We start from the raw sequence: 16,133 nt of genomic DNA on the forward strand, positions 1-16,133 counted from the left end.
CTAAGAGGGAAGTTTATAGCAATACAATCTTACCTTAGGAAACATGAAAAATCTCAAATAAACAACTTAACCTTACACCTAAAGCAACTAGAGAAAGAAGAACAAACAAAACCCAAAGTTAGTAGAAGGAAAGAAGTCATAAAGATCAGAGCAGAAATAAATGAAATAGAGATGAAGAAAACAATAGCAAAGATCAATTAAACTTAAAGCTGGTTCTTTGAAAAGATAAACAAAATAGATAAACCTGTAGCCAGACTCATCAAAGAAAAAAAGGGAGAGGGCTCAAATCAATAAAATTAGAAATGAAAAGGAGAGGTTACAACAGACATCACAGAAATACAAAGGATCATAAGAGACTACTACAAGCAACTGTGTGCCAATAAAATGGACAACCTGCAAGAAATGGACAAATTCTTAGAAAGGTACAATCTCCCAAGACTGGACCAGGAAGAAAGAGAAAATATGAATAGACCAGTCACAATTACTGAAATTGAGACTGTGATTTAAAAAACCCCCAACAAACAAAAGTCCAGGACCACATGACTTCACAGGCAAATTCTATCCAACATTTAGAGAACTAACACCTATCCTTGTCAAACTCTTCCAAAATATAGCAGAGGGAGGAACACTCCCAAACTCATTCTATGAGGCCACCAACACCCTGATACCAAAACCAGCCAAAGATATCACAATAAAAGAAAATTACAAGCCAGTATCACCGATGAACATAGACACAAAAATCTGCAACAAAATAATGGCAAGCCAAATCCAACAATACATTAAAAGGATCATGTACCATGATCAAGTGGGATATTTACAAGGGATGCAAGTTTTTCAGTATCCGCAAATCAATCAGTGTGATACACCACATTAACATATTGAAGAATAAAAACCGTATGATCATCTCAATAGATGCAGAAAGAACTTTTGACAAAACTCAACTCCCATTTATGATAAAAACTCTCCAGAAAGTGGGCATAGAGGGAACATACCTCAACATAATAAAGGCCGTATATGACAAACCCACAGCCAACATTGTTCTCAATGGTGAAAAGCTGAAAGCCTTTAAGATCAGGAACAAGACAAGGATGTCCACTCTCACCACTTTTATTCAACATAGTATTGGAAGTCCTAGCCACAGCAATCAGAAGAGAAAAAGAAAAGGAATCCAAATTGGAAAAGAAGTAAAACTGTTACTGTTTGCAGATGACATGATACTATACATAGAAAATTCTAAAGATACTACCAGAAAACTACTAGAGTTCATCAATGAATTCGGTAAAGTTGCGGGATACACAGTTAATACACAGAAATCTGTTGCATTTCTCTACACTAACAACAAAAGATCAGAAAGAGAAATTAAGGAAACAATCCCATTTACCATCACATCAAAAAGAACAAACCTGCCTAAGGAGGTAAAAGACCTGTACTCTGAAAACTGTAAGACACTGATGAAAGAAATCAAAGGTGACACAAACAAATGGAAAGATACACCATGTTCTTAGATTGAAAGAATCAATAATGTCAAAGTGTCTATAATACCCAAGGCATTCTTGGGATTCAGTGCAATCCCTATTGGATTACCAATGGCAATGTTTGCAGATCTAGAACAAAAAACCTTAAGTATGGAAACACAAAAGACCTTGAATAGCCAAAGCAATCTTGAGAAAGAAAAATGGAGCTGCAGGAATCAGGTTTCCTGACTTCAGACTATACTATAAAGCTACCGTAATCAAAACAGTATGATACTGGCACAAAAACAGAAATATAGATTAATGGAACAGGGTAGAAAGCCCAGAAATAAACCCATGCACCTATGGCCAATTAATCTACAACAAAGGAGGCAAGAATATACAATGGAGAAAAGACAGTCCCTTCAATAAGTGGTGTTGGGAAAACTGGACAGCTGTATATAAAAGGGTGAAATTAGAACATTCTCTAACACCATACACAAAAATAAGCTCAAAATGGATTAAAGACCTAAGTGCAAGACCAGATAGTATAAAAAACTCTTAGAGGAAAACATAGGAAGAACACTCTTTGATATAAATAGCAGCAATATCTTTTGTGACTTGTCTCCTAGAGTAATGAAAATAAAAACAAAAAGAAACAAATGGGACCTAATTAAACGTAAAAGCGTTTGCATGGCAAAGGAAACCATAAACAACTCAAAAAGACAGCCCACAGGATGGGAGAAAATATTAGCAAATGATGCGACCGACAAGGGATTAATTTCCAAAATATACAAACAGCTCATGCAGCTCAATATCAAAAAACAACCCAATCAAAAAATGTTTGGAAGACCTAAGTAGACATTTCTTCAAAGAAGATATACAGATGGCCAAAAAGCATGTGAAAAGATGCTCAGCATCTCTAAGTATTAGAGAAATGTAAATCAAAACTACAATGAGGTCTCACCTCATACAGGTTAGAATGGCCATCACCAAAAATGTCTGTTAACCATAGATGCTGGAGAGGGTGTGGATAAAAGGGAACCCTCCTATACTGTCAGTGGGAATAAATTGGTACAGCCACTATGGAAAACAGTATGGAGATTCCTTAAAAAACTAAAAATAGAGTTACCATATGATCCAGCATTTCCATTCCTAGGCATATATCCAGGGAAAACCATAATTTGAAAAGATACATGCACCCCAAGGTTCATCGCAACACTATTTACAATAGCCAAGACATGGAAGCAACCTAAATGTCCATCGACAGATGAGTGGATAAAGATGTGGTACATAAATACAATGGAATATTATTCAGCCATAAGAATGAATGAAATAATGTCATTTGCAGCAACATGGATGGACCTAGAGATTATCATACTAAGTGAAGTAAATCAAAGACAGACAAATATCATATGATATCACTTATATGTGGACTCTAAAAAAATGATACAAATGAACTTATTTACAAAACAGAAACAGACTCAGAAAACAAACTTGTGTTTGCCGAAGGGGAAAGTTGAGGGGGACGGATGAATTGAGAGTTTGGGATTAGCAATGCACACTACTATGTGTGGAGTGGATGGTTGGCAGGGACTTACTGTATAGCACAGGGAACTCTACTCAGTGTTCTTTGGTGACCTGTATGGAAGAAGAATCTGAAAAAGAATATATATATATATATATATATATATGTAGCTGAATCACCTTGCTGTACACCTGAAACTGACACAATATTGTAAATCAACTATTTAAAAAAAAGAAACAAAGGGAACACAGTTTGCTGCTATTACTGATTCACTAGGTCTGGGGTGGGGGCTGTGAATGTGCGCTCCTAATAAACTCCCAGGTTCAGCTGATTCTGCTGATCCAGGGTCTGCACACGTGTTGAAAACCACTCTTACAGTATGTACATACTTTAAGAATATAAGTCAGTTTGTTCTTCCGAACCATTTAGGGCTTTTCCGTACAGGAAAAGCCAAAGTCCTGACAAAGCTTTCAGGGGCCAGGTGCCCTGGCAGTTACCTCCCTTGCCTCATTCCCGAATCCCTTCACCATTGTTGAGAAACTCTGCAAGTGAAATAGTTTCAGTGTGCTTTGCTTTAACATCAAAGCTGGCAATGAAACAAAAACCATTTAATTCATTGAACTCACTGGATTTCCCAGTCCTGAGGACAAATGAAATAAACCTACAACCATCAACACATTAATTAAAGTAAAACTATGCAAGTGAAATAGTTTCAAGGTGCTTTACTTTAACATCAAAGCTGGCAATGAAACAAAAACCATTTAATTCATTGAACTCACTGCATTTCCCAGTCCTGAGGAAAAATGAAATAAACCTACAACCATCAACACATTAATTAAAGTAAAACTATGCGAGTGAAATAGTTTCAAGATGTTTTGCTTTAACATCAAAGCTGGCAATGAAACAAAAACCATTTAATTCATTGAACTCACTGGATTTCCCAGTCCCGAGGACGAATGAAATAAAGAAACCTACAACCATTGCATAGTTAAAATTCCAAATTCCTAACTCTAACCATTTAAACAACCCTGGCTGCAGGGTTGTTTCTGGAACAAACCAGGCACAGTCCAACCTGAGGGCCTTTGCACAAATAAATCTCCCAATTAAACGAGTCTCCCCTAAACAGGTACAGGACTCAGTCCTTTACCTCCTTCAGCCTTTGCTTAATTCTACCTTTTCACCTGATTTTAAATTGCACTCCCCTCCCCCCTCCCACCAATCTACTTGGCATGCTGATTTCTGCAGCATTGTCTCCACCTGACAAGTAAGAACTACATCATTGCTTACTATCTACCTCCTCCCACTAAAACTCAAGTTCCACGAACACAGAGACCTGTGTTTATTGTATTCACCAGTGTTCACAATCATGATATTTTTTCCCAGGACGTAAGAGGTGCTCAACACATGCGTGGAATATGTGTTTACAGAACGGAGATACCCTAATCTGACCCTGTTTGTTCATGCTGTGGACACAGGCATTAAGTCACCCCAAGAACAGGGCATAAAGAAGCATTTGCAGAAAATGTCTCCTTTGCAAATGGGTAAAGCCAAGTCACCCAAGTGTGTGTGTATGGGGGGCGAAGAGTGGGTAGGACTTTAAAAATGCTATTGCCAAATGACTTAGTGCAATTTGACAATTCCACAGCTGTCAGCTATTTGTTGTTTTTGTGGTTGATAATCAGTCTATTGGGCAGTAGAGGCAGGTGGGAGGTGTATCCCCTCTCCACAACCCTATAACCAGAGTGTATCACAACCAAGATGAGGCTTAGAGCCCATTCTGATGAACATACAAACGTTCATTAGCAATCAAGCACCAAGCAGTCACATACTCTAAGTTCAGAGAGTTCCCTACACTTTGTCCCCAAGCATTCCTAAAATAGGGTGAAAATTTTCACTCTGGGGCAAATGCACTGATACCCACCAGACAGAACTGGTCAAACCTTTCATCTCTTCACAGGTATATCTGTGAAGGCAGGGCGGCTGAGGAGGGAGAACCCAGCCCCACAAGTTGCTCACAGTATAGGGTACAGGGGAAGGTGCTGGGTTAATGGGCTGCTCGGTCCCTAGACCCTGTCCGCCCAAGGGTGGTGGCATCTGTGCAGTTTTCAAGGCAGCCACATGGCTTGGCCATTGCTCATTGTGCCAAAGAGAAATTATTTCTGATGTTCCTTAGAAGTAGAGGAAGGTATTTAAGGTGCTTGGTAGTCTTCTCTAGATATAGAATCTCATTTAAGTTACTTCAAAGTTAACTAAAGCCCCTAGGATATAGACTAAAGGTATTCAAACACGTTACACTATTTATACTGAAATATTTTTATTTAAACTACAGACAATATAATAAGTGTCTTTATATATACACATAAAGTTTAAAATGTGTTTGCTAAAATCATCAACACATTAATTAAAGTAAAACTATGCAAGTGAAATAGTTTCAAGGTGCTTTGCTTTAACATCAAAGCTGGCAATGAAACAAAAACCATTTAATTCATTGAACTCACTGGATTTCCCAGTCCCGAGGACAAATGAAATAAAGAAACCTACAACCATTGCATAGTTAAAATTCCAAATTCCTAACTCTAACCATTTACATTCTGTTTGTAGGATCTTCACCTTTGGAAACTCCTATCATCTTTCATGTAGACCGAACCCTAACACTAAACACCTGACACTTAATGCCTCAAATAGGAGATAATCAAACTTCTTTAAAAAATGTTCTGGACACAATTGGTGAGTTTGTTCACAACTAATACACAGAAATACACATTCAACAAATCTCACAAAACTACTAGCCTTTTCTACCAAACATTAAAACAGTTTGAATTGTAACAGGAAAGGCTTCCTGTCCTTAAACAGGCAGAGTTGAGAGATGTCTAAGGTAGTTTGTAAATCTAAGTGGTTTAGAACAACTCAAAAGCATTTAATTAAAGCAGAATGTTCCGTTACAGCTCCTAGTCCTGTAGGATATATATTCTTCATATTCTCTTCCATTATGGTTTATCACAGGATACTGAGTGCGGTTCCCTGTGCTATACAGTGGGACCTTGTTGTTTATCTATTTTCTATTTAATAGTTTGCACCTGATGGTCCCAAACTCCCAAACCATCCCTTCCCCACCTCCCTTGGCATCCACAAGTCTGTTCTCTATTAGATCCCTTTAATAATTAGATCAGACTGAATATTCGTGGAACGAGAGAGCCGAGAAGTAGCAAGAGGTTATTATTGGCATAGCTGACAAGTAGAAGCTCCTTAGGACCATGTTTCCATAACTTACGAAGCACAGGACATGCTGCCTCCTGTCATCGAAGTGCTATGTGGATACCAGGCCGTCAGCAAGTTATGAGCTGCAGAACTTGGGTTTTCGTGCAAGTTTAAATGTCACTCTTCTAAGACTCAGCATGTGGTGAAACAAACTTAATTGAACCCAGTCACCTTTTTCCTTAACCTGGCAGGGATTCAACACCCCTTATCAGTCGCAACAATTCTCTTGTCAGCATTCATGTCACCAAGAGGAAATGACCCTGATCCCAGTTCCAGTGTTGCATGGTGACATGCATCCATACTTGTCTTATTCTCTCCTACAGGACACATCATCCCCATCTTAGGAAATGTGTTGTCGGTTGGGTCTTTTTCAAAGCAACATAACTCGTAACTGGTGGAGAAAAGATATAGTCCCAGGTCCACCCAGTCAGCTGGCTTCTGTTCCTTGATGCTGGGAACCACGTGAACTCAGTTGTAGCCTTGCTCCTTCCTATTCTTGTAAATCTAGGCTTTCTTGTCTGCTTTGATGCCAGGAAAAAAAAAGAAAAAGGATTGGATATATACTCTCACTAACCTCAATAATTCTTATTTTAGAATTTTAGTGGGAGGTATTGAGAAACAACCCTTGTTGTTATTCTTGAAATTTATTCTTAAAATTGTTACTAGATTGAATTACAGCCGTGAAATGTTAGTGCCCATGCACTGCAATAGATTTCAGTTATCCATACAAAATCTTTCTTTAATAAAAGTGTAATAAAAACCTGACTAATCGTACATATAACCAGTATTTGATCCAATTCATTGGAAGTTCTGAAAATACTCACCAGCCTTGGTAGCCAACGTATCCAATCTATTTTTTAAATTCTTTTTTGAACCATAATTATTTTTTACTCAAAAAATAATCCCAGGAATATTTTTAATAATAAATGAAATATATCCTAATTATGTCTATTCCAGTAACAAAATGGGGATAACTTTGAAGTGTGGGTAGAGGCAGAGGAATTTTTACTCTTGGCTTATCTAGCAAGCAGGGCTAGCTTTTTGGGCATGGGGTGTGTATCACATATGACCCCCATGCTCAGAGGAGTCTGATGCTTGGTTTAATGCTCTACTGTCCTCTTCAGGAAATTCTTAATATACTATTTTTGAGCATGTGGTGAGCAGAGGAGATACCCTGGGGGGACAGCCCTGCCAGTGTTTGTGATCTAGCAGCAGTGCCTGATGGCTCTGACTCAGTCCCCTGGGCACAGCATGCAGAGCAATTGTTCTGGCCAGCCCCAGGGCAATCCAAGGAGCCACTGGGCTGACTGGGTGACCGGGAAAGGACCTGGGACCAGATTGGCAGCGGTGACAGTGAAAGCAGCAGAGGAAGTGACTGCTGTACCCCTGGGGAAAGCAGAGGGCCCAGGCAGCCCTGGGAACTGTGAGAGGCCGGCTTGCCCGTTAATTCACGAAGAGAACCGGTCCCTGCAGCTCCTGCACAAATATTAACTATGATTTAGTGCTGGAACAGGAACTGCTAGTGCTCAGGCAGTAAACTTTGTCAATAAATTATTAGACGATAAAAGCATACACATGGATATTGCAACAAAGCATATCAGAGTTGTTAGAATTATTCAAAGAGTTTAGAGTCTCTGGTTGTGAAAACTGCTGCAACATTGTAAACAAATATCCACTTACACATAGAAATTAGTCTGTAGCTAGCAGCAGACAGAAAAGAGCTCTTTTCCTGTGAACTTCAAAAGAACAAATTACTAACTAGGAAGACAATTTTAAAATTATTTTTCTTGTTATTGAAGATAACAGCAGCAGAACACATAAGTAGGTGTTTTCAATGATGTAGAAATGAAGCCATTTTCAGCTTCTTAAACAACTTCAAGTTATAGGAAATATCAGAGGAAATACTAAAATGCCACTATAATTTTTAAAATTCAGATTACACGAAACTGATTTTTATGAAGAGCTAAATCTTTTTAGAAAAATTGTTCTGTGAACCATTAGTTCAAATGACTAAAATTTATATTTCAAAATAATTTATCAGGGCTTCCCTGGTGGCGCAGTGGTTGAGAGTCTGCCTGCCGATGCAGGGGACACGGGTTCGAGCCCCGGTCCGGGAAGATCCCACATGCCGCGGAGCGGCTGGGCCCGTGAGCTATGGCCGCTGAGCCTGCGCGTCCGAAGCCTGTGCTCCGCAACGGGAGAGGCCACAACAGTGAGAGGCCCGCGTACCGCAAAAAAAAAAAAAAAAAATTTATCAGAAATACACCCAATATTGTCACTTTTTTATAAAATATTCTTCACAGCTCCAGTAATAGGTGTATCAGCAGAAAGATTCTTCTCAAAATTAAAAATTATAAAAAACCATTGATGCATTTGCCGAGATGATTGATGTCATATTTATATTGATTGCAAATGAATTGGCTAAAAGCATATAATTTTTTTTTTTTTTTGCGGTACGCGGGCCTCTCACTGTTGTGGCCTCTCCCGTTGCGGAGCGCAGGCTCAGCGACCACGGCTCACGGGCCCAGCCGCTCCGCGGCATGTGGGATCTTCCCCGACTGGGGCACGAACCCGCTTCCCCTGCATGGGCAGGCGGACTCTCAACCACTGCGCTATCAGGGAAGCCCCAAAGCATAGATTTTGATGACTTAATTGTAGAAAAGTGAGTCAAATCTTACGATCAATCAAAATATCCCACTTAATAGGCTACTGTATTTATAATTAGAACACCAAAATATTATGTTTTATAATTTATATTTTATATGGTTATTTATGTTACTATTACCCTGATTCTGTTTTGTAAGTAATAAAATATTTTAAGGGAAAATCTTTTTTAGCAGCACTTTCTTCTTACTCCTTGAAAAAGGGGCCCTGCATTTTCATTTTGCTCTGGGCCCCACAAACTGTGTAGTCCACCCTGATAGCAAGATTTAGCACTGATGCTCCCCTCCAGACATCTTCTCCTTGAGTTCTTATTCTTTACAACTTGAACTGACAGATGCTTTTGCCCATTAGAAATAGCAATGTTTCATGTTTAAGAATATTTGCCTTTTAGCACTCAAAACAACACATTCACTGAATATACTCTGTTTTTCCATGAATTATAAGCCTCGGCCTCAGCCTCTCAGCCCTTTGGTTTTTGCCTACCTACCTGCTTTTGGAGATGGGAAGGCTAGTTGCATGGTGCGTGGAGCACAGGGTTGTTATATCCTTACTGATGGAGGATTTTTCATAGTTTTCGCTCAATTTGATACTTCCCCATTGACTTACCAGTCATAACTCAGTGCCCATTTGTTTGACTTCATCCTAAGAGTCTTGGTCAGCCTGACATAACAGTGACAAGAAGTTCAGGTGTTCTGGTGGCTTCCACTGTGAGGCTGGAAAGATTTATGTCTAGACAGCTGTGTGCAAAAACCTCTCTGCACGTGGAGATCAACATATCCCCAAAGGATATAATGAGTAAAACTAGAAGAATAATGAAGAAAAATGACAGGCGCATGGAAGGGGAACAAACAGGGTATGCCTCTGGTAAATAACTCCCTGAAGGACTCTTAGAAAGGACTTACTGATTAATTGAATCAATCCATCATCCTTGGGATGACAGCATCAATTTGCAATCTTTTCTGGGAGTTGTTTTATTCCATTGCTGTTACCACTTAAATTCATATGAGGGTAGAGTGAGAGGTTAAAAAATACACCTGTTTTATTATTAGGGTACCACAGTTCTGTGCTCTCATTATAGAAACAGCTTACATTGATTTTAATAATGGTTTAAAATGTCGGAACATCAACATGTGGCTTATACAAGGATTTTTCCTCTTTGAATTTATCTTACAGAAATCAGCTTTTAATACCCATCAAAATTTTAAGCTCATTTGCTTCTAAACTCTATAATGTTTAAGAATTTTTGAAAAATGATCTTCTTTATAATTCTGGGGAATATAAAAGTATCTATCATTATCCCTTTTAAGAGGAACTCACCTTCATTTTCTTTGTGGTCACTGGCAGCCATAGCTTGTGATCCTTGTGCAGATTTCAGTGGTTAATGAGACCCTTGAGTGTATTCTCTAGTTCGAGCTTTTGTTGAGTTAAAAGGAATAGAGTATATACATGTCGTGGAGATTTTGCTCTCATACCTATTAAAAATGATTGTTTTAAGACACTAGCATGTTTTAAATTGGACATAATATACCATTCACAGATTTTGTTCTTTCCTTTCTTGGGAGTGGGTGGAAGGTAGATGCAATACAATGAAAAGAGGATTGAACATGGATCCTAAGCAAAGATTCACATGTGAGGAGAATAATTTGGGCTTGATTTTTTATAATGTAAGGATTTTGATATCAAAGCTTCCTGAGTATAAGCGTTGATTGCCATAATTTTACCTAAGACTGATAAAATCTCTGAAGGATGATTTTTCTTGAAAATCATAGGAAGTATTCAAGATGGAACAGCTTGAGTAATCTTAATCTAACATTAGCTATTCATAAATGTATTATGAAAGAAGTAGAAGGACTTCTAACCCTGAAGCTGAACATACTTGGTTGACTAATATATAAGAACATATCATATATACATGTTAACATATGGGTACATGTTATTGATATTTAAGAGAACTCTAACATGTGGGTGCAAAGTGTTGCCTGCCACTTCAGTAAACAAAGGATATTGCAGCCATCAAGCCAGCAGGCACTGCAGCCGCCCCTGACTGTGCACACTGAGGGGATTCAGGATGGAGAGAAGCAGGACACTGGCCCCAGAGAGCTGAGGTGCACATCACCTCATGATGAAGGAAGGATTTCAGAAAGCCCAGACTCTTGCATCTTCCCATACACAGAAAAGTGCTAAATTCATTAACTTGAGAGGTCTGGTTTTCTTTAATTAATAGTAATCTTTTGATGTTTTGTATATCCCAGCTCCTCCATTACCTCTTTGGAGCAGTCCCTCAGAGCTATCTGAGAGGCTGTCTTCCGGGCTCAAGTCCTCAGTTTTGTCTGCCAGATAAAACATAATTCTCAACTTTTAGGTTGTGCATTTTCCCCAGTAGACAAACATAAAAATGCATATTTAACATTGAAACTATACAGAACTTAATAAACTTAATACACAATAATTCAGAAGCATTTTCTGGTCTTACACTGTCTTAGAGTCTTCCTTATCAGCGTTCATTGTGATTTACACAGTGCAGAGCCACTTGACAAATCCCAGTTGTCTGGGGTGTAGTGTATTCTATTCTAACCAGAGTACACATAGTAGAATTTGTTGTAGAATGGTGAGGTATTTGCATTTTCAGGATAAATGGCAATCTTATCTCTTAACCTCTGTTGGCCTTAGTTTACTGTTTCTATAATGAATGAGTTTATATCTCAAGTTTGTTCTACAATGTGATCTATTTAAAATGTTTATTTCTGAGTTCAAATTGTCCACTTGTTATATAGTACAGTAGAATGTTGGATATTTGCTTTACTGTTTCAGAGATTATGTTTTTTAGTAGCTACCAGATGAAGATCTTGGTACCACCTGTTATTTACCAAATGCACATCTTATTTAGTGGAGAACTGCAGGCTAAGGAATCTTTTCTTTAGATCACGTGTAAATATATGATCTTTTCTTAGGTTTGACCTATTAACTTTTGTCTCTTTTTATGCAACTGAGGTCTTGTGTGCACTTGCCCTCACAGTGGGAAGCAACATCCTGACAGTCATTCTTCGCTCCTTCAGTGAACCTGCATCAGCATACTTTTCACACAGGGAACATAAGTGAAAACAAGCTTGATCATTTACAAGGCTCTCACCATGTGGCCTAGAAGTGAAATACTACAAGTTGATATTCAGCGTCTTGTAATGCTTCCTCAAAGCCTCCCTTATTTTCAGTCAATTTTGGCATTTCGGCTTCTGGGGGCTGGTGTGCATCTGTGTGCTGTGAGAGGAAGGACATAACCCCAGCAGCCTGGAGCAGACCAAGCCCTCTATCCCTTGAGTACATATGGTAAACCTCAGCTGATATTGTGGCTATACTACCACAAGTGCCGGGGGTTAGTCTTTTCAACTTGCCTATCCTGTTTCAAAATGCTCACTATAATTGTCATCAAAAGTCTATGTTGGGCTTCTCTGGTGGCGCAGCGGTTGAGAGTCCGCCTACTGATGCAGGGGACATGGGTTCGTGCCCCGGTCCAGGAAGATCCCACATGCCGCGGAAGCGGCTGGGCCCGTGAGCCATGGCCACTGAGCCTGTGCGTCCGGAGCCTGTGCTCCGCAACGGGAGAGGCCACAACAGTGAGAGGCCTGCGTACTGCAAAAAAAATAGAGTCTATATCATCAAAGGGGCAATAAATGAGTATTTTAAATTATTTTATGTTAATTTGACATACAAAAAATGAAAAACCCTACTTATGTTAATCAAAGTTTTTAAATATAATGCCATATAATCCAGCTATTAGCCAGATGCTAACTCTAAATTCCAGATAGAGGAGGGAAAAAAGTTCTCCAAATGACAGCAGGTCTATTCCAGGCAGTCTTGTAAAAGAACCCTTAGAGATAATGAAAGTATGTGTTACCTATGACTGAGCTAAAATGGTGCCAAGGCCTGGCAATTCCTTTTTACTGCTGCCACATCCCTGTATGGTATAGAATATCAGCATTGCCTCCACGTCAATGGAATAGGGTGTCCCTGTCAATGACATAATTGAATACACTTTGAGAAGGAACAAGGGCTTTCAGGGATGGCTCAGAAACTTGATTGTTTTTCCATTTATTTTTAAAATGCAAATTACACTAGTAAGTCAAAAAAATCACTCTGTTAAAAATACATTCAGAATTAACAAATGCCAAAAAAAAAAAAGACACAGGATTGTAACTCTTGCCTTCTGAATATTAGGTTTATAACAAAAGCTCAGCCTAGAAAAATAGCATTCTTCACCGGATTTTGAGGAGGATACAGCTGTACAACTTAGATGTTTTTCCAGATAGAATCACACTACTGTGCTCCCTGTCCACTGATTCCTTTTTAGTAGTCAACAACTGTTTTTAAAAATTTTGGTGGTGATGATAGTAGTGATTAGATGGTAACTTGGCTGCAACTTAAAGCAGGAATATGAGGGTTTAGTCTCTGTGCATTTAAATTTCTATCCATATACATGTCTTATAAGGTGGAATCTCATCACAGCATGAATGTACAGTGAAACCTCATTTTTAATAGTCACGTTAATACTCACATTAGAATAATTTCTGGCATGTATAGTATTTATATTTTAAGAATCAAAGGATGATACATTGGTAAGTGTTTTTCTCATACATTAAACATGCATGTCACTATAAAATCATCGTATGAGGTTTCACTGACATGTTTGTGATTGTATAATTTTATGCATGTATATATGGACAAACATATACAAACCACTGAGAAAATTCAAGCACAAGTGCTTGAACTTTTTTCTGTAGTTTATATTCTAATTGTAACCGTTGTTCCTTTGTTTTCAAATGCGTATATGTGTAGATCACAGACATCCATGCAGACACAGTAATGGGACTGGTTTATGTAGATTTGGATGGGCTAACGTTCAAAGTAGGTTAACCCAATAACTGAAACTTCTTAGAAACAAGGAGAAAAAGTTGCTCCATGCCAATTTATAATTTTTCAAGTCTGAATTTCACTGCATTTAAGGGTGGTGTATTAGTTCTAAAAAGAAAAAAGTTGATTTTAGTGTCTCAGGTGGATCCAAAAAAAATGACTCATCTGAGTTCCTGACAAGCCTGAGCTAATTATGTTTTTCACTAATGAAAACCAAATAATGTTTGAATGTATAGAACAAAATTTCCTAGGAATTCAGAATATTCCTTAAACACATTGACCTACTATTAAGTTTCCAAAGGCATCTTGTTGCCAGCTACGTCAACAGCACAGTTTTTCTGCCACAATAATACAGGAGGATTAAAATACACCCTAACACACAACAGATCCCCCAAATACCACAAAGAGATCTCAAATATTTCACCAAGGTAACTATTGCTCCCCCCACCCACCCAAAAAATAATCTCGTACGCTGAAGTTAGGAAAAAAAGTTCACCTACGTAGGGGCTTCCATTTGAATTAGATATAAAAGAGTAAACATAGCTAATACATATTCAGTTGGCCTCTGTTGATAGAAATCCACAGCTGTTTCTGTGTTAGTAAAAGACATTGGTAGATACTTATAAAAGCACCTAGAGTGCAATAAATAAAATCAGTGAGTTAAGCCATTTCTGTTCTCTGCTTCCAGTAGATTAATGAGTTTAGTAGATCGATACGTTTCTCTTTGTCCCACCCAACCCCCTCAGAAGACCTTATTGAGGAATTATAAAGATGACGATTATTACTTTGTTATTATTACTTGTCTTTTTCTGGCCACCATGGAGGCTCAATGGTAAAAGCACTTTGCTGACAGCTGGCAGTTTTTGTACACAGACACACTGCAGTTGCTGAGCTATGCAGTCTTGTTTCTTGACATGACACACACAGACTTGAACTCATTCGGAATTAATAGCAGTGTGTTAGCCTAAAGGAAGTGACTTGGGGGTGTCTGCACTGAGATTCTCAGGCGCACAACTTAGGTGGGTTAAGGCAAGTATGTACGGTACAGCCTTTAGGGCAAACAACCTGCCATTTCAGACTTCAGTTACAGGGTCATCATGCCGTGTTTCGTTTGTTTGTTTTTTGCAATTACATTGCCTACATAGCTGTGGTGCTATCAAGACATACGGAGTGCAGAAGACAGGGCTCTCTAGCTAATGTGCCCTGGATGACTTCGCAGCTGGCAGAGGCTGACTGGCTGGGCTGCAGAGCAGTTAGTGACCGCCAGCAGAGGGCACCAGCACGTCTCCTTATGAACTTTCCAAAGGCCTGGGAGAAAGCAGCCTGCTTTCAGGAAATCCACGATGGGCGTATCCTGCATATCTGTCTGTTTCAATTAGAAAGAGGAGGCCAAGTAGAATTGGTTGTGTGCCCATGTGTGCCCGTGTGTGTGTGTGTGTGTGTGGTCCCAGTGTACATGGAGGCTTTATGTTTTGTTAGTATGTATATATATTTAAACTTAGTTGCTTCTTGCTCTTCAAAAAATGCAGGAGGCCACTGCGAAACAAGTTCTTTGAACGGTCCAGGAGCTGATATACTGAAGCCATTTGTATTATTTCGACCTGAGAGAGAGAGAAAAAAGATGTTTTTAATCAAGGGTGAGAGCCCAGCACCTTTTCTCACCTCTCCAAGCACAAGAGTAAACCAAAAAAAAAAAAAATAAAAAAAAAAATAAAAGAGATCCAAAGCCCAAATTGTGCTTTAAATAGACAATTTTCCTCTCCTCAACTTTTTCCGCAGTGCAACCTTTTGGATAGAGAGGCCATTTATGGTAATTTAAAATCCATTTTCTGGGGGCAAATGAATATGTATTGCTGTACAATTAGGCCGCCAAAAAGAATGCAATGTTTTCAAATGTGGTCTGATATAGCATGGAGTATTTTCGCATTTATACTGCAGGGAGCCCAAACAGATCTCAACCTGCTTCGGCACTTAGGTCAGTGGTAGTCAAAGCAGTTACTTTGTTAGAAAATCAACCTGTGGGCGTGGGAATGTTTTTGCGCAGCAACTTCATAGCCATTATTTGTTTCAAAGAATTCTCCAAACTGTAAGAGAAAAATTAATGAAAACTTTTCCCTTTTAGATGGATTATAGATAATCTGAAGAATTACAGGCCAAGAACATTCACCCAAGTTAACTTTAAAAAAAGAGGACTGTCTATTCATTGACTACAGGAACTGAAACAAACTGTGAATGGAGGTCAGTTAGGACAGTGTTTTCAAAGCCTTGTCCAGGCTCTGAGCCACAGAAGATTTGCTGGGTATAATGGAAACCCCACAGCTAAAACT

The 16,133-nt window shown here is 38.8% G+C and overlaps 1 protein-coding gene across 4 annotated transcripts in view; it reads right to left on the minus strand.

Moving 5' to 3' along the window:
- Positions 1-12,870: 12,870 nt before the first annotated feature.
- Positions 12,871-16,133, minus strand: part of NKAIN2 (sodium/potassium transporting ATPase interacting 2) — a 990,407-nt gene continuing 987,144 nt past the window's right edge. For all 4 annotated transcript variants that reach the window (XR_009521933.1, XR_009521934.1, XR_009521932.1 and 1 more), the window contains one exon: positions 12,871-15,407. Coding sequence is in view for 1 of the 4 variants with exons in the window: in XM_060030017.1 (XP_059886000.1) it covers positions 15,398-15,407 (10 nt within the window). In the remaining 3 variants the exon portion in view is untranslated. The remainder of the gene's footprint in view (positions 15,408-16,133) is intronic.

This window comes from Delphinus delphis, chromosome 14 (genome assembly GCF_949987515.2).
Source record: "Delphinus delphis chromosome 14, mDelDel1.2, whole genome shotgun sequence".
Classification (NCBI taxonomy): domain Eukaryota; kingdom Metazoa; phylum Chordata; class Mammalia; order Artiodactyla; family Delphinidae; genus Delphinus; species Delphinus delphis.